The sequence below is a fragment of the Lupinus angustifolius genome, unplaced genomic scaffold (assembly GCF_001865875.1).
Source record: "Lupinus angustifolius cultivar Tanjil unplaced genomic scaffold, LupAngTanjil_v1.0 Scaffold_6_183, whole genome shotgun sequence".
In the NCBI taxonomy this organism is placed as follows: Eukaryota; Viridiplantae; Streptophyta; class Magnoliopsida; order Fabales; family Fabaceae; genus Lupinus; species Lupinus angustifolius.
Window position 1 is genome coordinate 32,402 of NW_017717617.1, and position 23,300 is coordinate 55,701.

Genomic DNA, 23,300 nt, shown 5'->3' on the forward strand with positions numbered 1-23,300 from the left:
AAGATATTAGGTTTATGGTTATATCCACTTATATGTACTTTAACTCATTCATTTTTTACTCAGTGTGTGACTTCTTAATTCACACTTAGAATATCCAACATATAACACTAATGATCTATATGCCAATGTGCTAAAGGAGTCAAATTCTAAAGAATTAAATCCAAGATATAATTTGAGCTGAATCAAACAAAGTTCTTATAATAATAAATAAAAATAATGTAAATTACTAAATACGTTTTATTCGTATCCCTTCAGGAAAAAATAGAATGGAAGAGGAAAAAAAAGTTTTATTCGTATCCCTCCAAGTTTTATTCGTATTAATAGAATGGAACACGAAAACAAACCAAAAAATTGAAATATTTTGGTCTGTAACCAACATTTTAGTTGAGAGTAAGACCCTAACTGTCGGTCAATGAATAATTTAATTTTAAGCTATAGAAATTATTCATGAACTTTACAAAATCCCTCTTGGGTCTAAAATTCCATTTCGCCTAATGTTATCCTTGAATGATCCTTTATGAAAAAATAATCTATTTAGTGTAATGTTTTTATTTATATTATCAACATTTTATTCATTATTCATTGTTAATGTAATATAGTTCTTGACTCCTTAATATAATATAAAAATAATATACAAGAAGGAGTGAATCTACGTATGCAATAATGGCAGCATGTGCGAAAAGGAGAACATATGGTTAGAAATTTATAATTTCTAATTAAGATGAACATTATATATTTGATATAATAATATCAGCTATTTATTTTTGGGGTTATATTATAAATGATCTAATTACTAGCACCCCATAGATTTCTAAAAGCTGATAACGGATATGAGCTTAATGGATGGATACTCATCAGGTTAACCTATAGGGGATAATGGGAATCCTATAAGTTAACGCATAAGGAAGGTTATGACCTCCAATATACCAAATCACAAATAGTTTTCACCTCTCCCCATCAGAGAGAAACGAAGGTCCCAAAAGGAATTAAGGATTTGGTGGAGGAAAACCATCATACCGAAACTCTCTCAAAATGTATGTCAAAGAGTAGATCAGAGAACATAGATTCATGTATGACTTTGTATCCTTGTTTTATATTATGTGTGAGAATTATGATATTCAAGATCCTAGGATTGATATTTCACCAATCATCAGGAAATATCTAACAAGTGGTATTAGAGCTACCAGGTTCTGAATTTTATGGTTCTCCATTAAAGTTGATTTTCCCCAATTTTTTATGAACCCTAACTTTTAAATTTGGGATTTTTATGCTTCCTCTATTGGTTATGAAATTGGGTATTTATGAATAAAGAGGATAACTTTTATCCGCTTCCGCTTATTTGAATTATAAGTAATTTGTATTATGAATCCTTGCAACATGCGTTGAAGTATATATTCAGATCTGTACATGAGCATTGCATTAACTTTTATGACTCTGTTATGCAATATGTATATTATACATTGCCTTATCACACATGTTCTATTCGGTTCATTCTCTCAATTTTCCATGTATATACATTGCCTCAAATTTCATTTACTACATTGTTGCGTTAAATTTGTAATGCAAATCTTGGATGAAAGTGTATGCCCTTTTTCCACTGATTTCAATATATATATATTGATATTTAAAGAACCTTTCTTTTGTTAATGTTTTATTTTAGTAAAATGATATTAAGGCAATTTATCATGGCTTATGCCTTTCATTTTTTAAGGTTGGCTTTATTAAATTACACACAAATCCTTAAAGTTGCTATGGGTTGCACAATTATATTATATATGTTTGTGCTTTTGTTGTATTATGCAAACTGAATTTCTATATGTATCTTATAAGATATGCATGATCATATTTGATTTGGAATTTCGATAATACTTTTCATTGATTAAAATTGCAATATTTATGCATTCATATATATAATATATCTTTTTTGATTTGGAATTATATTATGAGATTAAGTTAATCATAAAAGATATCAAATCTCAAAGTTTTAATTCCAAGATCATAATTTTTTTTGTAATGGACCCATATTATTTATTTTTGTATGGTAATTATTTTGAAGTAATTGATGCAATATGTTGCCAAAGTAACCTCTATTATGGAAATTGGTTAAAATTATACAGATGAATATGAGATTGTTTATGCGAATTGTGTTCGACCCAAAGGAAGACACAATTTGGCCAAATAATAAGATACTTGTGATGATAAATATGTAACAATTATAAAGTTTTTTTTCATGTGAATAATAGTTGGTTCTAAGAAAGACTATTGTTTGACAGAACTAATTGTTAATATTTGATCATTACGTTGAGAGTACCACTTAGAAATTAATTTCTCTGTCCAAAGACTAGAAATTGATGTTGTGCTAGATATCTTGTGATAAGTCTACTATGTGAACATGTCTTGTTTTATATATATCACTACCAAAACAATGCAGCTTAGCCATGTTTCAGTAGCCACGAAAAAAATTCTATCAAATATATCAAACTAATCAAATTTTATAAAATAGTGTACAAATATTAATTTATGTCATTATAATTTTTAATTTTAATCAAATAAGATTTTCTGATTAGATGGAGACACTAAATAAAAGATAGGTGATCCCATTAGTCTAACAAGTAAGGTGAGCTCTGTTGTCCCATTCTCAACATTTCCTTAGTGCTTCCGAAGCTTACACGAGGTTTTCTAAATTTAATTGGTCCCACAATCCCACAAACACTGCCATTGTTCCACTTCCACACACCACCATCATCATCATCATAAAGTTGTGGTCTCTCTTCACTCTTCACTCTAAACTTCAAAATCTTCTCTCTATTTAGTTATGACTGTTGGAATCTCTGCCTCTATAGCTATGAAGCCTCTCCGTCTCCACCACCCCTTTTTCCATCTCCACACTAAGCCAACACCAACCATGTTCTTCAACCCCTTAAGACCTTTTACTCAAACAATAACACCAACCATGCTCAACTTATACCACCACATGTGGCAGAGAAATTGGCTAGAAAGAAGTCTGAAAGGTTCACATATTTGGTTGCTGCAATCATGTCTAGCTTAGGCATCACATCCTTGGCAGTGCTTTCTGTTTATTATAGATTTTCATGGCAAATGGAGGTAGGTCATCATGTCTCAAAGTTCTTATCTTTATGTTTATTTTTCATGGATAGGATTTATTATGTATATTTTTTGGTATAATCAAAGCATACTAGCTTTGGTAAGTTCTTATCTTTCAGTTGTGTGGCTACCCCTTCCAAGTATCGTTATCAGGCATCAGACATTGACTTTTTGATTTAGAGACAAATTGTGATTTATACAACTAGATCAATGCTTTCTTGAAATGAAATAGAGGAATGCTCTTTGTTCAATTGGGATGGAATGCAGTGGAATCTGCAAATTTAAGATAAAATGAATGTTTTATTCATTTTATTTTTCATGGATGGAATTTACTATTTCACCCTATTGCAAGATAATCTGGCCAATTTCATTTTATTATGTTTAATTATCAAATATTCAAACATAATGCTTTTCTGTTAGCACGTTGATTGATTAGCATGTATTAAGAATTTGAGCTTGAAAATTGTGGTTTGGTTAATGGTGTTGTAGGGTGGAGTAGTCCCTTGGTCTGAAATGTTTGGTACATTTGCTCTAGCAGTGGGTGCTGCTGTAAGTCCTAATGCATAATTCTTGTTCCAAATTTTCAATCATTACAACTTTTTGGGTGTGTGAATTTTGGGTGCTAAATTAAACTGGGTATGTCTTATTTACAGGTAGGAATGGAGTATTGGGCTAGGTGGGCTCATAGAGCTCTCTGGCATGATTCCTTATGGCACATGCATGAGGTATGCCTCCAATTCTTCACCCCTCTCTACTGTTTCAATCAATTTTCAACAAACAAATTAGCATCAAAGTCAAAACATGTTTGTTGATCTTTAATTATTATTACAATTAGTAATTGTCAATTACCAAAACCAAGTAGAAAATTTGTGCTTTTGTTTACTTTATCTTATGACCAATTCCTTAGCAACCAATAAGTTTTCTGAAGCTGTTTAACTTAATGATCAACGCATGAATTGACTCAGAACTTAAATTTGTGAGCCATGTTGTCTGCACTTTGCACAATGGTGCTTGCATATGGCAGTAAATGCTAAATAATAACAACATTGACAAAAAGATTCAAATGCATTATCTCAATTCTAAACCATGTGTTTCAATGTTAGTTTCATATGGTGATGGCATAAGTGATCAATCAAGTTGTTTGGTGGTAGGTTTGTAATAAGTCTCTTTGCATCACACTTTCCACTACTACCATCTAAAAGCCAGCCTCTATACACATGTTAATCTCATCACAAGGCCACAACTTCTGTGCAACTTTATCTATAAAAAAACTCAAAGTTGTACAATATTTGTTGTGCACACAATTAATAATATGTTATTTTAAATTGTAGCTATACTTATAATTACATTATATTTACTATAATTGTGGGTAATGCAGCTAATGCAATTGTGAAATTGATGGAGAGATTCTCGCAATAATATTATTATGACTACAATTACGATTATTGGCTGCAATTTAAACCCGATATAGCTAGATCTTAGAAAAAGCCACCTCAATAACTTCCTGGAAGGGTAGGGCAATGTGGCAACATTAGTGTGAGGAGGATTACCACATGTGACATGTGCGCTCACATTTGCAAAAGCTTATCGCATGAGATGCAATGATGTTGTATCCAAGTGTCTTCATGATCACAACCTTTGTTTCTATGTTTTTCCCACTAAGATAATCATCTGATTATTTCATTTTGTTTAAATGTAAGACATTGATGTATAAGGAAATATGTTTTGAAGGATAAGCTACTAAAACTAGTAATGAACTCATGCATTTGCACAGATTGGGGTTTTCTATTGTTGAATCCTGATTTAGGTGATAATTATGATCGTTAAGAGATGGAAATGATGGTCTTAGTTTAGCAGCCACACTTTCTCTCATACACGCTCCAAGTGCTAGGCTACAAATCAGCATATAGAAATAGGAGGAAAAACTTTGGTTCCATGATGGGAGTTTTTCCTTCGAGACAATGACCTTTATATGTTTTGCTTATTCGATATAGTTCTATATTTTGCTTACCCTTTTACTTTATCTTATTAATTGATCATTGTTTAAGTAGTCTCGTTTCATTATTGTATTGCTAATCTCGTATATTTTCCATTTGACCACATATCTCAACACTCCTTCAAGGTGATGTTGTAGTGATCAGACTGGCAAGGCTAGAAGTTCCTTGTGATTATGCGTGAAACTTTTGCTATAGAAATATTAATGCTTGTGTATTTATCTTTCCCCATAGTTTTAACCAAATTTGGAATGTTTCAACAAATGGTTTGAATGATACATATATTATGTGAACTTATTAATGCTCATGTATTTGTGAATTATTTTAAGATGAATGTGATTAAAATTTGAGATATTGAGTCTAATTTCTTAGTATTAATTTTTCTACAAATTTCAATTAATATCAATTATTAATTTCTTTTTATTTAATTTCTTAGTATTACCTTTTACCAATGTATTATTGAATATAAATATTGTTACACAATCGGCGCAACAGGAAGAGGAATATGTATGAAAATTGAATAAATCGTAACTAATTTAATTAGCCACGGTTGAAGTGTGGTAATCATTTGTACGAACATTTCTAATGCTAAATCATCAAATTAGCCACGGTTGACAATGTAGCAGAACAAATAGAACCGTGACAAATTAAATGTTACCACACTTTAGGGAAGCATAGCTATATTGCAAAATGACTGTGGCTAATAATTAGCAACGCCCTTGATTGCTTCACTTGCGGCGACCGTGGCTAACACAATTAGCTACAATTTTTATGAACACTAGCCACGGTTACAACCGTGGCTAAAGGATATTTTTGTTGTGGTGTATATATATATATATAATACCTGACTTGTTTGTTTAAATGATTGTAACACTTATGGTTTGTTTCATTGGTTGGTGGATGATTGCATTATTAAGAGATTGCTATTGTTGAAGCATTGTTTTCGTTTGAACAATATGTTCTGTCATGTTTAATCATGTATAAAATGATAATATTTTTTTATGGAAAATTCAAAATGATTATCACTGAAATTTGAAATGCAGTCATGATGTAATGCTACCAATAGGCTATAATGAATATATGTATTTATATGTGGATATAAATAATATATGTTTTGGATTAATTAAGTGTTGAATCAAACTCAACTAAATGGTTTTTTTTTCTTTTAGAAAATAATTGTTTGACATTTTAAGTGAACCTATTAAATATAAAGTTGCAAAAGTGACATATTTTATGTGAATTGTTAATAAATATCAAATGCTAGTGTGTATATGTATTCATGCAAGTATTAATCGGCCCAAAGGAAGATTAATATTTGACCGGATTATATACACATGTAATGATAAACATGTGATTATTATAAAATTGCATATGTGAATGATAAATCAGTCCAGAGAAGGATTTATTATTTGACATAAATTATGATCAATGTTTGACCACAAACAAGAATATCATTAGTGATTGATATGAAATGTCAAGCCAATTATATGATTGCATTTTATGCGAATAGTGATCGGCCCAAAGGAAGATTACTATTTGGCCCAAATTACAAACATACTTGTAGCAATAAATATGTGATAATCATATGGCTTTCCATGTGAATTGTAAGTCGGTCCAAAGAAAGACTTATTGTTTGACAGAACTGATTATCAATGTTTGCTTACTACATTGAGTGTACCACTTTCAAGTTAATATTTTTATCCAAAGATTGAATATTAATGTTGTGCTAGGTAACTCGTGATGTGTCTCATCATCATTTGAATTTAAGTATTAAGGTTGAATGTGAATTTAATTGCAATAATGATTGCAATTTGTTTTGTTCTTTTATTAGTGTTGCAAATATTTATGCTCAAATTAAGAACATCTCATTGCTGAATGAGACAAACTTTAAGGTCTATAAGGAAGTCGTAGAAATTATTCTCAGTTGTATGAATTTAGATCTAGCACTTCAAGTGGAGAAACTCATTTCTACTCTCGAAATCCTCGATGAGGTTAAAAGTGAGAAATGAGAACACTCTTGTGTCTAATGATCATGAAACGCTCTATTCTAGAAGTGTTTCGGGACTCTATTTTTGAGGGTCAGAATGCAAGGTAGTTCCTTGAAGAAATATAACCATACTTTGCCAAAAAATGAAAAGGTGGAGACGAGTAGCCTATTGGCTAAACTCATCTCCATGAAGTATAAAGGCAAATGGAACATAAGGGAGTACATTACAAAGATGTCTAATCTCGCATCAAAACTCAAGTCACTTAAGTTAGAGTTTGGTGTTGACTTGCTTGTGTACTTGGTTTTGATCTCGTTTCATACACACTTTGGGTTATTGAAAGTAAGTTATTGTTAGGTATCAGTGGCCTAGGAACACCTAGAAGGGGGGGTTGAATAAGTGTAGCGGTTATCAATCACTACTTCTTGCACCAAAACCCAATTCTGGAAACATCCTAGTTAATTGATTAACACGTAGTCTTAATTGATTAACACATGCACATAACAGAATGATCAGAAAGGCAAATTGCACAGTTATTTAAAATCAATTGAACATAGATAAAATAGATATTTTTAAGCACTATTAATAAGCATATGACAGTGAACAATTATGCAAAATATCAGATATAAATTCAAATTGAAACAACAAGAAAAGTAAAGAAGATTTAGGGAGAGAACAACGTGCAAATATGGATTTTTATCCTGGTTCGTTTGTGGTCCACTGCAAACTAAATCCAGGCCTACCCTTCTGATCTTGGGAGATTTTATTCTTCACAATATTGAATATACGTATGATTACACACACCAACTCAAATTACAAAACACATGACACTTCTTTCTTGAAATCTAGAACACCTAAACCCTTGGCTTGACTCTACCTATCGCCTGAGAAAACCTTTCTCGCGAAACAGCCCCAACCAAGACTCTTGTTCTCAAATTAAGACCTCCTAGTCTCGGTGAAGAATCCCAATCTCTATGGGGGTACGACAACAAGAGATTTATCCAAAATACATAGAAAACAGATTAAAACAGCAAGGTATTATAAGCACAATAATGCTTGAAATATTACAAGTAAAAGACCTTAAGACTAACCCACTCACTAATCACCCAAGCCATCAAGAACATGTGAGTTAATCAAAAATAGGAATCAATATATCTCACTAGCAATCAAATTTTGATGTATAAATTTTATTAAGGCTTTTAACTTAATAAAGTAAATGCCAGGATACAATAAAAAGAGTGTACATTCATGGGGTACTTCAGGGGGAGGAATTAGTTGACTTAAAAATTATGGTCACTTTTTCTGCAAAATCAAGAGTTAACATGCAGTGGAAAATATATGCAGAAAAATAATCAAGATAAAATGAAAGAGATAAGGGAGAAGAGAATACATAGTGATTTTTATACTGGTTCACCTTCTTGTCCACCGAAGGCAACGTCCAATACTCTTGCAACACAAGAGATTTTCCATTAAATACTATGAGTTGTAATTACAATATCTCACCCCGAGATCTCTATGTACCTTACACACTCACTAATACTTATACCCTTGGAAAACACCTTTCCAAGTAACTCTATCCCCTTTCTATTCACACCCCGTGAAATAAAGTTATTATAATGAATGAAGAATTTGAATGATGACTTTGGATTGCCTTTATAAGTATGAAATATAATAACACTTGCAATCCAATCAACTCTTTTGTATACTTAGTAAATAATGCTCTTTTAGTTTACAAAACTTTGAAACACTTTATTTCAAGCAACTCTAAAAACGACTTTGAAAGTTTGAGTGTAAGTTGCTTAGAAGTGCAAAAAATTATTTCAGAAAAGTGTAGGAAAGTTGTGAGAAAAGAATGAAAGAGTTATGAAAGAGTTATGAAAGAGTTGTTTTCATTGTGAGTTCTAATGCCTTTAAATAGGCTTTCCAATCACCCATTGTGCCTTTATGAAAGAGTAGAAATTGTTTGGAATGAAGGCATTTCGTTTGGGATGAAAACTCTTGAGTTTCAAATCTAAAAAACCGATGTATCAGCTCTCAGTAATCGGTTACATCATTGAGTAATCAATTACCCAAATGTTCTGTCCAACAGTGAATTTAAAATTCACTTACAGTAATCGATTACAGCAATTTGAGTAATCTGTTACTCAACTTTAATAACATTGGTAATCTGTTAGTCAAATACAGTAATGGATTACTCTGATCAGTTTTTAAGTTGGATACCTCTTTTCTCACACTTGTAACCTGTTACTTAGATGAAGTAACCCGTTACACACTATTTTTGAAAATTGTTTTAAGTATTTTAAAGTGTTTCAACTTTCTTTAAAAATAGTTTGAGCATTACTACTTTGTATATTTAAGAGTTTTAGGATATAAGTACCTATAGAGACTTAATCTAATTATCTTGAAGCTTTAATCTTCTTTGTCTTCATAAGTATTCTTCATTTTCTTCTTTTTGGTGATGTTGGTGTCTTCATCAAAACCGTGTCAAGGTCAGGAGCAAAGATCTTCTTCACACATAAGAATTTGAAAAATAGTATGCAAAACAGAAATCAATTAAGCATGATAAATCTCTTCTCACACATGCAACTCTCTTGCAAAAAAAAAAAAAAAACAGAATACACAACGAAATATGCTCCCTAAAATCAATCCTATACAATGGAATGCAATGTTGCAGTTTTCTGGAAGTTGCCTCTATTTATATTAGGCAGTTTTTCTGTTAGATTCATTGCACACAGTTAAACGGTTAAAACAGAAATCAGTTATAACAAATAATAGACCTGTTAATCGATTAAGGCTACTCGTTAATCAATTAACTAGTGCAACAGAATGAAATAGAAAACAGTTGTAACAGAAACACTGATTTAACAGAAAAACAATAAAGTTAATCGATTAAGTCACCATGTTAATCGATTAAATGGCATATTAAAATACATGTTTCAAAAGATAAACTTCTCATATGTTATGCACAACTTCTTACATGTTCTAGCAATTATATTATGCCTAATATGCACATATAACATATATGATTAATGCATGAATATACAATTAACTAGATTATATGTCTCATGGATATGATATGATAATTATGATGACTTGAGAGACTTGCATCTAGGTTCACCTCACCTATACTCACTTACTACGGCATGACTCATCTCCATGAAGTATAAAGGCAAAGAGAACATAAGGGAGTACATTATGGAGATGTCTAATCTCACATCAAAACTCAAGTCACTTAAGTTCGAGCTTGTTGATGACTTGCTCAAGCAATTGGTTTTGATGTCGCTTTCTGCACACTTTGGGCAATTGAAAGTGAGTTATAACACTCAGATGGATTATGTGCAAGAGGAAGAGAGACTGCAGAGAGATAAGACTGAAAGTGCTCACTTAGCTATGACTTCTCAGAATAAGATATGAAAGGACAATAAGGATGCTGTGAAATGGCTATTTGTGTTTTTCCCTGAGAGAATGTGGAATTTTTCTACAATACACTGAAAGTGCTCACTTAGCTATGACCTCTCTGAATGGTGTTGTTGAGCGATTAAACCGAACTCTTAAGGATATGGTGAGAAGTAGTCATTCTTTCTTGCCAGAGTCTATTTTGGGGAGAGCTTTAAAGACCACCATTTACATCCTTGATAGGGTGTCAAGTAAAACAATTAACAAAACCGCATATGAGCTTTGAACTAGTAAAATACCAAGCTTAAAACACTTGCACATTTGGGGTTGTCCACCTGAGGCGCGACCTTATAGGCCGCATGAAAGAAAACTGCACTCAAGAATTGTTAAATGTTATTTTGTTGGCTATATTGAACGCTCTCAGGGCTATAAATTTTATGATCCCACTTCAAGACTCTTTTTTTAGACGAGAAATGCAAGATTTATTGAGGATGTTGATTTTGGGAGGAAGAGAACATAAAGAATGTTTTCTTTGAGGAAAAACCTATCACTAGTGTTGAAAAAGTTCTTGTGTCTATTACCATTCATTGGATAAATTAGGTAATAGGAGATAATGTTCATAATATTGTCTCTGGCAATATTTCAGAACAAGACAACAATAAGGTTCTCCCTCAAGTACCTATAGAACAAATTCAACAACCTCAAGAAGTAGAAGTGTCATTAAGGAGATCCACTAGAGAGAGGAGAAGTGCAATTCCTGATGATTATATTATATTTCTTCTAGAACATGAGGATGACATTGGGTTAACATAAGATGATCCATTGAACTTTTGTCAAGCCGTGAAAATTTCTAGCTCTCAAAAGTGGATCGATGCCATGAAGGATGAGATGAAGTCTATGCATGATAATGACGTTTGGGATCTTGTCGAATTACCTGAAGGTGCGAAACCTATTGGTTGCAAATGGATATTTAAAACCAAGAGGGATTCAAAGAGTAATATTGACATATATAAAGTTCGTCTAGTAGCTAAAGGCTTCACTCAGAAAGAAGGCATTGATTATAAAGAAACCTTCTCTCCAGTATCTTCGAAAGATTCTTTTAGAATAATATTGGCACTAGTGGCTCATTTTGATTTAGAGCTACATCAGATGGATGTTAAGACTGCGTTTCTTAATGGTGACATTAAGGAAATGATCTATACGGTGCAACCAGAAAACTTTGTGTTAGTTGGCTCAAAGTGTATGGTATGCAAATTAAAGAAATCCATCTATGGGCTTAAACAAGCTTCTCGTCAATGGAATCACAAATTTCATCAAGTTATTACCTCGTATGGTTTTGAGGCAAATAAAGTTGAAGATTGTGTATACCATAAGTTCAGTGGGAGTAAATTTATCTTCCTAATATTATGTATCGATGATATACTGCTTGCTAGCAGTGGGACTATTGCATGAGACCAAGAGATTTCTAACGAAGAATTTCGAAATGAAAGATCTTGGGGAAGCTTCTTTTGTATTAGGTATTCGGATACTGAGAGATCGTTCTCAAGGTATCCTAAGGTTTTCACAAGAAAGCTATATAGATAAAGTCCTATATAGATTTTGCATGAAAGATAGTAAAACATGGGACATCCCTATAGCTAAGGGAGACAAATTTAGTCTTGAACAGTGCCCCAACAATGACCTTGAAAGATACGAGATGCAAAAGATTCCTTATGCATCTGCAGTAGGAAGTCTAATGTATGCTCAAGTTTGCACACGTCCCGACATAGCATTTGTTGTGGGAGTTTTAGGCAGATATTTGAGTAATCTTGGAATGCATCATTGGAAGGCAGTCAAACATGTTATGCGTTACTTGAAGAGAACAAATGATTACATGTTCACTTATTAGATGTCTGAGAATTTAGAGATCATTGGTTACTCTGACTCCGAATTTTGGGTGTCTAAGACAATAGACACTCCACCTCTGGATATGTGTTTATATTGGCTGAAGGTGCTATATCTTGGAAGTCTGCTACACAGACGCTCATAGCTCTGTCAATCATGGTTGCAGATTTCATGGTTTGTTTTGAAACATCATACCATGGCACATGGTTGCGGAATTTTGTCACTAGCTTACACGTGGTCGATGGTATTGAAAGACCATTAAGGATTTATTGTGACAACAAGTCCACTGTTCTTTACTCCAACATCAATAGGAGTTCTACAAAGTCAAAATTCATTGACATAAAGTTTCTGGTTGTTAAAGAAAGTATTCAAATAGACAAATTTTCATAGAATATATAAGGACAAATTTTATGCTAGCTGATCCACTGACTAAGGGTTTTGTACCTAAAGTCTTTCATGAGAATGTTGCTCATATGAATGTTGTTCCTTAGGGTACCTTAGTTCAGTGAGAGTCTATATGTTTTATGTTTTGCTTTGGATATTATATATAGTTTTTTTATGCATAATAAAGTTGATGGTTTATTGTTCTATTTTGAACTTATGTATTGCAACTATTGTGTTGCAATTAAAGAATTTGGATTGATCTCACTAAAGAATAAAGAAGGACCAATTGGAAATAGATATGTATGAGATCACATTGCATGAAATTTTCATGTCATTGAGTATATTAATATGGTGATCATCATGGTCGAGTCACGCTTGCATGTGATGAAAGTCGCGGTGGTTCCATAGTTGATATATGAGATGAACCATATTGTATTAAGGAGAAGTCTAAATGTAAATAACAAACAGATGCGCGACTAAATAACATGTGATATAATGATATTGTTAAAAATTTATAATTTCTAATTAAAGTGGGAATCATATATTTGATACAATGATATCAACTTTTATTTCGGGAGTTACATTATAAGTGATCTAATTACTAGCACTCCATAGATTTCTAAAAGCTGATAACAGATTTGAGCTTAATGGGTGGATACCCATCAGGTTAACTTATAGGGTTGGTTAACTTATAGGGGATAATGGGAACGCTATAAGTTAACGCATAAGGAAGGTTATGGTCCTCAATACACCAAATCAAAAATAGTTTTCACCTCTCCCCATCAGAGAGAAAACGAAGGTCCCAAAATGAATTAAGATTTTGGTGGAGGAAGACTATCATACCAAAACTCTCTCAAAAAGTATGTCGAAGGAGTATATTAGAGAACATGGATTCATGTATGACTTTGTATCCTTATTTTATATTATGTATGAAAATCATGATATTCAAGATCCTAGGATTAATATTTCATCAATCATCAGAAAATATCTAACACATATATCACATTATATATAAATTTATTTTCATTTATAGAAAAATTATTTAAGCGAAATATTATCACGTGTGCCAAGGTATTGGTGAAGAAATTTAGTATAGAAAATGCACATTATGAAGTGATGCAATTAAAATTTTAAAAATTCAAACATTGTACTGTAATTAATTTTCATGCACACTTTCTTTGCTTAGATTTTTTGATAAATATTCTCATGGAATTCATTAACTCGAGTCATTAATTAAAATAATCACTCAGGAGTTAAAATATGATGGTAATTTATAGAGATTAATATAAACTAAACTAGGACCAGATGTTTCTCTATTTTAAAATTTAGTCCATGGTGTAAAAATGTTATGATCATATGTTTTTATGTATGATTAAAAGTTCTACTCATCATTACTATATGTCTTTTAATTACATTATGACTTTAATGTTATATGTTTATGTATGTGTCCCTCATATAAAAATTCCTAGATCTATCATTATGTATTTGATAAGTAATATACTAATTATATACTATTATTCCCTATGCGATAGTAGATATTTTAAATTGCAATTATTCTCTTAATTGTGATTGAGATTAATTTATCTTTACAAATAATTATAGAGTATGGGAAAATAGGATTAATGTGATGCAATTGCATTCATGAGGACATTACTAAAATCACAATACCGTCACTACCGTTATGGAGTTTAATTCAAGTATAAAAGATGGTCAATTCTATTAAGAGATGTGGCTATAAATAGAAAATGCCTCGTCAAACAATTAACGTTGTTTCCGGGAATCATAGTATTACACCATTTTCATATACAAAAAACAAAGTGTGAAACAAAAATAGAGGAAGAAAAAGAAGAAGAAATAAACATGGCTAGCAACAATGGCAATGGAGGAATGAAAGAAGAGAGAAGAAGAAGGATTGCAGAAAGAGGTTCAGATAGAATGGCTTTAATAACTGGAAGAATCAATGCACTTCCTCCAACACCAAACTCTCCTACATCTTCACCAACATATCGCCAACCACCTCGTGCACATTCTTTGTCTTACAATCATTCTGAATCAGACAACCTTGTTGATGATGATCACCAGGCTCGTCATGTTCGCCCTCATTCATTGTCTCCCGCGTTTTATTCCGATTACCATGAAGATAATCAAATTGGTAGCCCTACTGCAAGAGGTAGGGAGAGACCTATAGAAATTATGGAAAATGGATTTAGACTTAAATGTTTTGTCTATATATACATGAATTTTGATTAATGGTAAAATATTATAATATTGTTTAATCTGTATATCCAACCCATATTTATCTCCTATAGTAAGCGATATGTGATTAACTTGATGGGGGTATGCAGTTTATTACTTTTATGTTAATCTTATAACACATCTTAGGCGATAGTTGTACGGTATCCTATCCATATTTATTTGGTATAGTATGCGATAGGAAAATGCTTTATTGCCTTTGGGATTGTATTTTGTATTCATGCTTTACTTCCATTTTATGTGAGATTGCATCATTATAGTGCTTGCTTAGAGGTGTTACATTATTATTATTATTATTATTATTATTATTATTATTATTATTATTATTATTATTATTATTATTATTATTATTATTATTATTATTATTATTATTATTATTATTATTATTATTATTATTATTATTATTATTATTATTATTATTATTATTATTATTATTATTATTATTATTATTATTATTATTATTATTATTATTATTATTATTATTATTATTATTATTATTATTATTATTATTATTATTATTATTATTATTATTATTATTATTATTATTATTATTATTATCTAATGACATTGAAAAAAATAAATATGCTTGTCTCACGTTGTGTGTGTTTTTAATTGACTATGGTATGGGGATTTATATCACAAGTTATATTACATTGTTAGTTGTTACTATGTCAACCAGCAATTATGCATGGATGTGAGTATTTGCGCATGCATGGTGAATTAATCAGGTATGTGATTTGTATTATTGTTAGGCTAATATGGCATTTATGGAAAAGGGGACAAAAATAGGAAACTAAGGAAAAAGAAAATTCTGAATAATTGGCTTAATGAAAGACATTAAATGTATCTCCTCAACTATTGTAAAATGTATGGTTATATAGAATAGTTAAAGTATTTAAATTTACATTTATCACATATACCAGTAAAGTGGTTTTAACAATATCTTCAAGGATTCAAGTTATGAACAAGTAAAGTATCACCAAGTTGCTTGACAAAATCTAAGATCTACGTTTTCATTGTTACTATTCTATTCTTTTTACACTGCCATTTTGGCAGTGACAAAATCAATGATATATGTTTTCAATTTAATAGTATTTGTTGGTATTTTCAGGCAGTGCTGAAGAGAAACATGATGCATCTGTTCAATCCTCAAGGCTGAAACATCAAACTGGATTTAAGTATTCAAACTTTGAGGATTTCAATAACATAGGTGAAGGGGAATCTCTAATACAAGAGGATTCTGAGGGTGATGTTGGTGGAGCCAAAACAAAACCATCTTCAGTCACTTCAAGAGCTCAAAATGAGTCACTTGACACAAAGAAGAAAAAGAAACTTGTTTGGCATAAGCATACTTTTTTCTCTTCAAGAGAGTTGAATTTAAGCATTTTAGCTTCCGAGACCACACGCGCCATATGTTCTCTGATAATAGCATTGTTGGTAGTTTTCTTCTACATGATATCAGAGGGTATCGCGGCCACGAGGCCTATTTACATCGTCTTGTTAACTGATATTACAATTGTGCTCGGTCGGCTATACCGCGAAAAGGCAAGAGTCTTGGAAGAAACTGAGGGAGAAAATGTTGAAGCTCCTAGAGATGGACATAGTTGGGGAGATGCAGTAAAACTAATGGAGAGAGGTTTGGTTGCTTACCAAGCTATTAGAGGTATTTTTATAGATTGCAGTATTTATATAGTGGTTGTTGTATGTGCCATTTCTTTCATGTAGTATCTCTAGCAGCTTTAAGTTTTTGCAGTATTTTTATTTCCCCTTTTGCTTGCAAACAATTTTGTTTTGAGTTCTTATTTGATTCTTTTGTATCCTTTGAGGACTATGGCTTAAGTTGAATTGAAAAGTTGATTAGGCATATCATTTATTCTATATCTAAGTCTATGCTCTAACATTAATATATATACAGAAGTATAACATTCTAGCACTAAATATCCTTGATACATTTCATGAATGCATACTCAGTAGTGCCTACTATTTTAAATTGCGATTACTATTATGTTTACTGTCACCATACTGCATATCATGTACCTAGTTTGATATAAATAATTTTTCATAAAATTAATGTACAAAGTGATGTATTGAACAAGTAAACCACACATACCTATACTGCATATCAAATAACTGTAGAGAACAAGTCCTTAAGCTACCAATAACGTTGGCCCGAAGAATGCAGTGAATGCTCATAAGAGGATGATGAATAATGTCTTCAAAATATAAAATGAAAGGTCGTGAATCGAATTTCTATAATATTACTTCCACCATTTTGTTATAAGTAAAATTTTTACTTATAAAAAAAATGGTGGGAGTAATTATTACTCTATAATAAGATTGGTTTTCTAATATGTATTGTAGAACACATTCTTGATTACAAAATTCATATACGTCAATAAAAAAGTACATTTGTTAATTTATAATCTTAATTCACTCTTTTTCAACAATTTAAAATATATTATATGACATATTAAAAAAAATTCCAATCTTCGTGCTAAAAAGTTACATCATTTTTATTGGCTTCGGATGTTTTTGGTTGCGTAAATTTAGCACTTTTAGGTAAAATTCATGCTAACTTTAAGGTTCCCTTAATCTCCATCGTTTTTTTTAAAAAAGTTAATGAATTTAGATGCCGACATTTCCTTATTGTCGCTAGACAAACAAAATGATAATATGGCTAAAGTTAATATCAAATACACTTCACCAACCACTTCTTACGTAGATTACACACTCATTTAACTCTTTCCATGTCATTCCCTCTTTTTCTTTTACTTTTTCCCCTTTTCTTCCTCCTATAGCTGAGGTCACTTTTGGTATCACCTTTTAATAAGATCAGATATGTTTCCTGCATAGATAATGGAGGAGAAATGCAGAAAATTGAGGCAATTCATTATAAAAAAGATTGTCGACGGTATTATTAGAAATCTCAATCAGGAAAATAAATCAAATGAAAGTTAATCTAATTTCTAAAGCATGAAACATATAAAAGGTCAAACAAACCATAGACAAAATGATGAGAGAGATATAGATGTAAGTAGACATAATGTTTTATAGAGTTTATGACATCATTATTCAATTCATCCAAGTGACTAAGACTAAGAGTGAATTGTTGTATTTATATTTTCATAAAAAAGTCATTACAAATTTCATTATTTATACATCACATTTTATAACATGTCTATTACACTGAAGAAAGAAATAATTATTGTAATTAGAAGAAATTTATACGAATATATTGTTAATAACCAAGTACAATAAAGGAAATCAAATAGGCCAAGATGAACATCGAGGATCATTCATATTACTTTTATAAAAGAAATAGACTTCTTGTATTTCATTGCCTTGAAGAATTGAAACAACCAGCTTTATATATCCAAGGCCATAACATATTACTTGAATGATAAGCAACCTCATAGACTAAGTTAGTTATAACTAATTACCTAATTAGTCATGCATTAATCATTATATAAATAATGATTAAGCAAGGTAAAACAATATAGCCTAGGAGAAAAAAGATTAGGCCCATGTGGATTATGTGAACAAAGCCATCGTGCCACTTTGGTGAGGTCAGATGGGCCAAGGTGCCCATCGTGACCATGACCATGCTGTCCACGCCTGGTGTAGTGGCCTTGCTTGATGGGCCAATCCTGATCGTGACCATGTTGTCCACGCCTGATGGGTTAATCCTGACCGAGGCCGATGGACCAAGCTTGGTGCATGACCGAGCAAACTTAACCAAAACTGATGGACCAAGCTTGGCGCATAACCGAACAATCCTGATCGAGGATGTCTAGTCATATTTGGTGCGTGGCCTTGAGCCTTGGCCAGAGTAATGCCAACCCAATGTGTACCAAATTCCTTGCTTAACTTCATTAATTCAACCTAAGAATTGGTTTGTATAATTTAGCCCACTTGTCAATGATACTAGACCATAGATGGAACTTGAAGTTTGTTTGTGAGTTAAGTTTTAGAGAAAAATAAAATAAAAAACTTATAAGATAACTTTAATTTTTTTTTCTTTTTTTTTCTTTCCTTCCAAAACTCAACTCATAAACATATCCTAAAAATTTCTGTTTAGTAAGATGAGGCCACCAGGGTCAAAGCTATATAGGACACACATTTCATTTAGGGTCTTGTTCCTATGTTGAGATTGTTGAATATTTTAATATAAATCCAGTTACTTTTTATTTATATTGAGTTGAACAGTTGGAATTGCTGAGGAACCATGAAAGTGTCGACTTTGACAGAAAACATCCTCTAACTTTCCATTAATGTCATAGTAAGACATTCTTAACTATTGTTTAGAAATAATTTTATTTAATCTCATCTTAATTATTTAGCTACCACTAAGAAAATGATGCAATTGGATTGACACCAACTTTACTCAAAAGTTTTAGCTAATGAATCAAACGGTCCATCCAAGCACCAATGTGAAGAAATCATATATATCATCAACTAAAACATAGGAAAAAGAAGAGCACAAAGAAAAGTACATAACATAAACTAGAAGAAATTGAATCATGAGAGAACTTTACTTTTATAAAATCTTACATTCAAAAAATATTAAACAAGATTGCCAAACCTATGTACAACTACATCATAATTCATCAGAAAATGAAATTTTGACTCCAAAAGAACTAAATTTAATTGCATCATGTTGCTTGTTTTCACTCATCTCTAACTCTCCATCATCCATTACTTCATTCTTCTAAGATCACAGAAAATTCTCCTCTTTTCTCTCTTGATCTTCCTCCACAGAGTTCTCAATTGTTTTATCTTCATTCTGGTCTCTAGTTTAATAACACACACAATGGGATCATAGCCAATTATCTCATAACTTGGCCAATTGTTGTTGTTTGTAGTGTCTAGACTATGGCAATATTCAAGGCTCATGGTGTTTAAGGATAGAAAAATTAGGTAGCATGTAATGGTTTTAGAGACCAATGTGTTTGAACTGCATGAACTAAGAATATTTATACACACTATAACCATATTAATATACCCCACTCCTTTTTCTCCACCATCACTACCACCTCATCAAGCACTTATAATAAGGATAAGATCGACATAATTACTTTATTGAAAATGGCTCTTTTCAACACTAAAATAGGAGCATATCACATGCTATATCTTTACTTTTTATAATTAAAATAAATAAATGTGAGAGATAATGGAGATTAATATAATTGGAATATGTATATGCAAATAAAATAAAAATAAGTGATGAATAAAAATAAGTATATACACTTAAGTATTATATTCTAAACCTCATATTAAAATAACACATACTAGTCATCTACTCAAGTACCAAGAAAATATAAAAATGTACCCAACAAATATATATATGTACCAAAAAATATTAGCTAGTCATCTACTTTAGGAATATCAAATGTTATCTTATGAATTATGTAGCGAGAAATGTTACTTAATATGGGATTATTGGTTTTAATCAGATCACATCTACATCATCCATGTATCATTAAATGTGGTTGAAACTATTGACAATGAATCATGTAATTATTTCTTGTGTTACTTACATTTTTATATTTCTTTGTACGTAATCGTTTTGTGGACTAATGGTTGGGTGATTTGTTTTAGATCCGATTGGTTTTGCTCTCAAACTATGGGGGTTGTTGTATAAAAGAATGGTTTCAAGTTTTTAGTGTTTCTATTGTGTGGTTAGGCTTGGTCGCTTGGTTCAGCTTGATATCAAAGGTTGTTTTATCAATAATTATTTTTTTACACAAAATCTTGGAATATAAAAATTTAGTTACAATGTCAGCAAATGAAAGTGCAATTATAAATTACCTTTTAAAACTGTATAGTGGTACTAAAAAATACTACACCAATTCCATACATTTATATGTTTTTAAAGGTTATAGTATAGAAATTAAGAAATGTAACTAATATTGTTAAGGTTCATCTCAAAACCAATTGGTAATGAAAGGAGTAGTCCAACAAATATTTAAACTTTTTCCGAGACAATGAGGTAGGCAATGTGAGACTTACTTTCCAACATGCCCCCTCCACATAAGTCTGCCGGACCAGGCGAATGATTACTTTTGGCCCATAATTAAAGGGCATCTTTTGGCCAATGACAACCGAAAAGAAGTTGGGTTCTCGCTCTGATACCATGTTAAGGTTCCATCTCAAAACCAATTGGGAATGAGAGGAATAACCCAACAAGTATTTAAACCTTTCCCGATACAATGAGGTAGGCAATGTGAGACTTACTTTCCAACAAATATGTTTGTTTTGTAATATTTTGATATCTTATTTTTATTTAAATAATAATTATAGTCATTCATTTTCACTTACTATTTTATATGCAAATTTGTAAAAACTACTACTTATTTGACCTTGATTTTTAAATGTACAGATAAATAAAAACAAAATTGATTTATTAAAAAAGAATGAAGATTATTACTTGGTAGTTGGTATAACATGGGCTGGTTTGTATAGTATGATTACTTTGAATAAAAATAAACAATGAATAAAATTCATTATATTTTCTGCATGAATACTTAATTTGCATTTTCGGGTTATTGGGGAGTTCAAAACAAAGAATTATCCAGGAAATAACAATTTGAGGAATTTTTATTGGTTTTTTATGCCCAAATTTTTCCTTATTCAATGTAAGATTAATTACGATTTTAATTTATTTCAAGAATTCTAAATGATCCCACGAAAAAATCTCCTCAAACCTTTTTGTTGTAGTGTCATGAGTTTATGTTTTTCATAATTATATTTAGATGAGTATTCCTTGTACTCTTAATAATCTTGCCTCATACAAGGTTAAATTTAACATGCTTACAAAGTCGTGACCATTGTTCTGAATAAATCAAATATACTAATGATGTCTTTATTGGCTTAAATGTTTTTAGTTATGTAGGTTTTTGTTCATGTTAAATTTTAGGTTTGGTTTATGTCCTTTATTTTAAAAATTAAATGAGTTAGTTGCTGTTATCATCTCAAAGTCCTACTCATGATGATGATGTGGAAACAGGCTAGATCGCTTATCAGAGGCCTATTACCTGGTCTATAATAGGTTAGACTAGGTCAGACTTTTTTTACGAACAAGTCAGGTTTAGGCTTTCTAAAAAGTCTATTTAGCTTAACATGTCAGACTTTAGGCCACCTAAAAGGCCTATTAAACCTAACAGACCGGCCTATTTAGTATACTATTTTAATATAAGTATATTATTATATATGTAATATTAATATAAAAATGTATATAAAAATATAATTTAATTATTAGAATTAGACGGACCTAAATAAAAATAAGTCTATAAGCCCATTAAAATGTAGACGTGATAGCCTATTTCATGAGCATATAGTATAATAAGCCTTTAAACAAGCTAACAGGTCAGACCAGACCTATTTGGTTTATGCAGAATGAGGTGGTTTTCCAGGATAAGGAGAGTAGTGTTATTAATATTTTGAACTCTATTAAGACTCGCTCGTGGCTTTGGTTTTCCAACAATTCAGATTGTAACCTTTATTCCTTTGCAAATTGGTGTATTGACCCTTGGTCTTGTATTTTAGGCATCACTTGATGGTGACATCTTGTGTTGTCCTCTTTGTGTTGCACCTCTTGAGTTTTAATCCAATCTCTTTGTTTCTAAAAAAAAACAGGTCAGATCAGGCTGTTAAACAGGCCAGATCTAGGCTTTGAATTTTTTTTAAACAGGCTAACATGTCAGACCCAGACTCCTATATGCTATATAGATTGGACCTGTTTAAGGCAAAACCTAACCTAATCTGGCCTATTTCCACCCATGTTGAGTACACACAAATTTCACTCTTTGCATGTCACTACCACTTTTGCCATTACTTTTCTCTTTTCCCCTTTATATACTAAGGTTACATTTCGTATCATGGATATAAAGACAACTAATAAAAGATAAGGAAAAGACAATGAAATATGAGGAAAGTAAAGAAATGTCATTCCTCTTGCTTGATATCAACTTGAACATTGAACCCTTATTCCGATTAACTAAAATTAGTTATATGAATGATATTATAGTACTTTATCATTTTTTAAATAAAATATTGTATTTAATAATAAATTAATAATAGGTAAAGATGATTTGATAACATCTAAAAAAACCACCAAACTAATGAAAACTTACTAAGAAAGCTAATCATTGTAATGTTGTATTATAAATCATTTTTATTGAAAAATGTTAATTTATAAATATTTTATTATTATTTTATTTATGATCTTCCATTGCATTATTCTACCTCTTTGAATTTAAGTAACATTCATTCTATCATCTTTTCTACGATAAAAACTATC

At 31.2% G+C, this 23,300-nt stretch overlaps 2 protein-coding genes across 2 annotated transcripts; both read left to right on the top strand.

Moving 5' to 3' along the window:
* Nucleotides 1–2,959: 2,959 nt before the first annotated feature.
* Nucleotides 2,960–4,000, top strand: LOC109337484 (beta-carotene hydroxylase 1, chloroplastic-like). The gene is made up of 3 exons (XM_019574463.1): nucleotides 2,960–3,105; nucleotides 3,595–3,654; nucleotides 3,759–4,000. The coding sequence occupies exons 1-3, from the start codon at nucleotides 3,037–3,039 to the stop codon at nucleotides 3,915–3,917; spliced, it is 288 nt and encodes a 95-aa protein (XP_019430008.1). The 5' UTR covers nucleotides 2,960–3,036; the 3' UTR covers nucleotides 3,918–4,000.
* Nucleotides 4,001–14,562: 10,562 nt separating this feature from the next.
* On the top strand, nucleotides 14,563–16,880 carry LOC109337481. The gene is made up of 2 exons (XM_019574460.1): nucleotides 14,563–14,918; nucleotides 16,113–16,880. The coding sequence occupies exons 1-2, from the start codon at nucleotides 14,609–14,611 to the stop codon at nucleotides 16,724–16,726; spliced, it is 924 nt and encodes a 307-aa protein (XP_019430005.1). The 5' UTR covers nucleotides 14,563–14,608; the 3' UTR covers nucleotides 16,727–16,880.
* The last annotated feature ends 6,420 nt before the right edge of the window (nucleotides 16,881–23,300 follow it).

Excerpts from the sequence above, each read along its gene's own strand:
- LOC109337481 (XM_019574460.1), top strand. The coding sequence starts at position 14,609 with ATGGCTAGCAACAATGGCAATGGAGGAATGAAAGAAGAGAGAAGAAGA. Across the intron at positions 14,919-16,112 it reads TGGTAGCCCTACTGCAAGAG|GCAGTGCTGAAGAGAAACAT; the intron begins GTAGGGAGAGAC and ends TGGTATTTTCAG.
- LOC109337484 (XM_019574463.1), top strand. The coding sequence starts at position 3,037 with ATGTCTAGCTTAGGCATCACATCCTTGGCAGTGCTTTCTGTTTATTAT. Across the intron at positions 3,106-3,594 it reads GATTTTCATGGCAAATGGAG|GGTGGAGTAGTCCCTTGGTC; the intron begins GTAGGTCATCAT and ends ATGGTGTTGTAG. Across the intron at positions 3,655-3,758 it reads CTCTAGCAGTGGGTGCTGCT|GTAGGAATGGAGTATTGGGC; the intron begins GTAAGTCCTAAT and ends TCTTATTTACAG.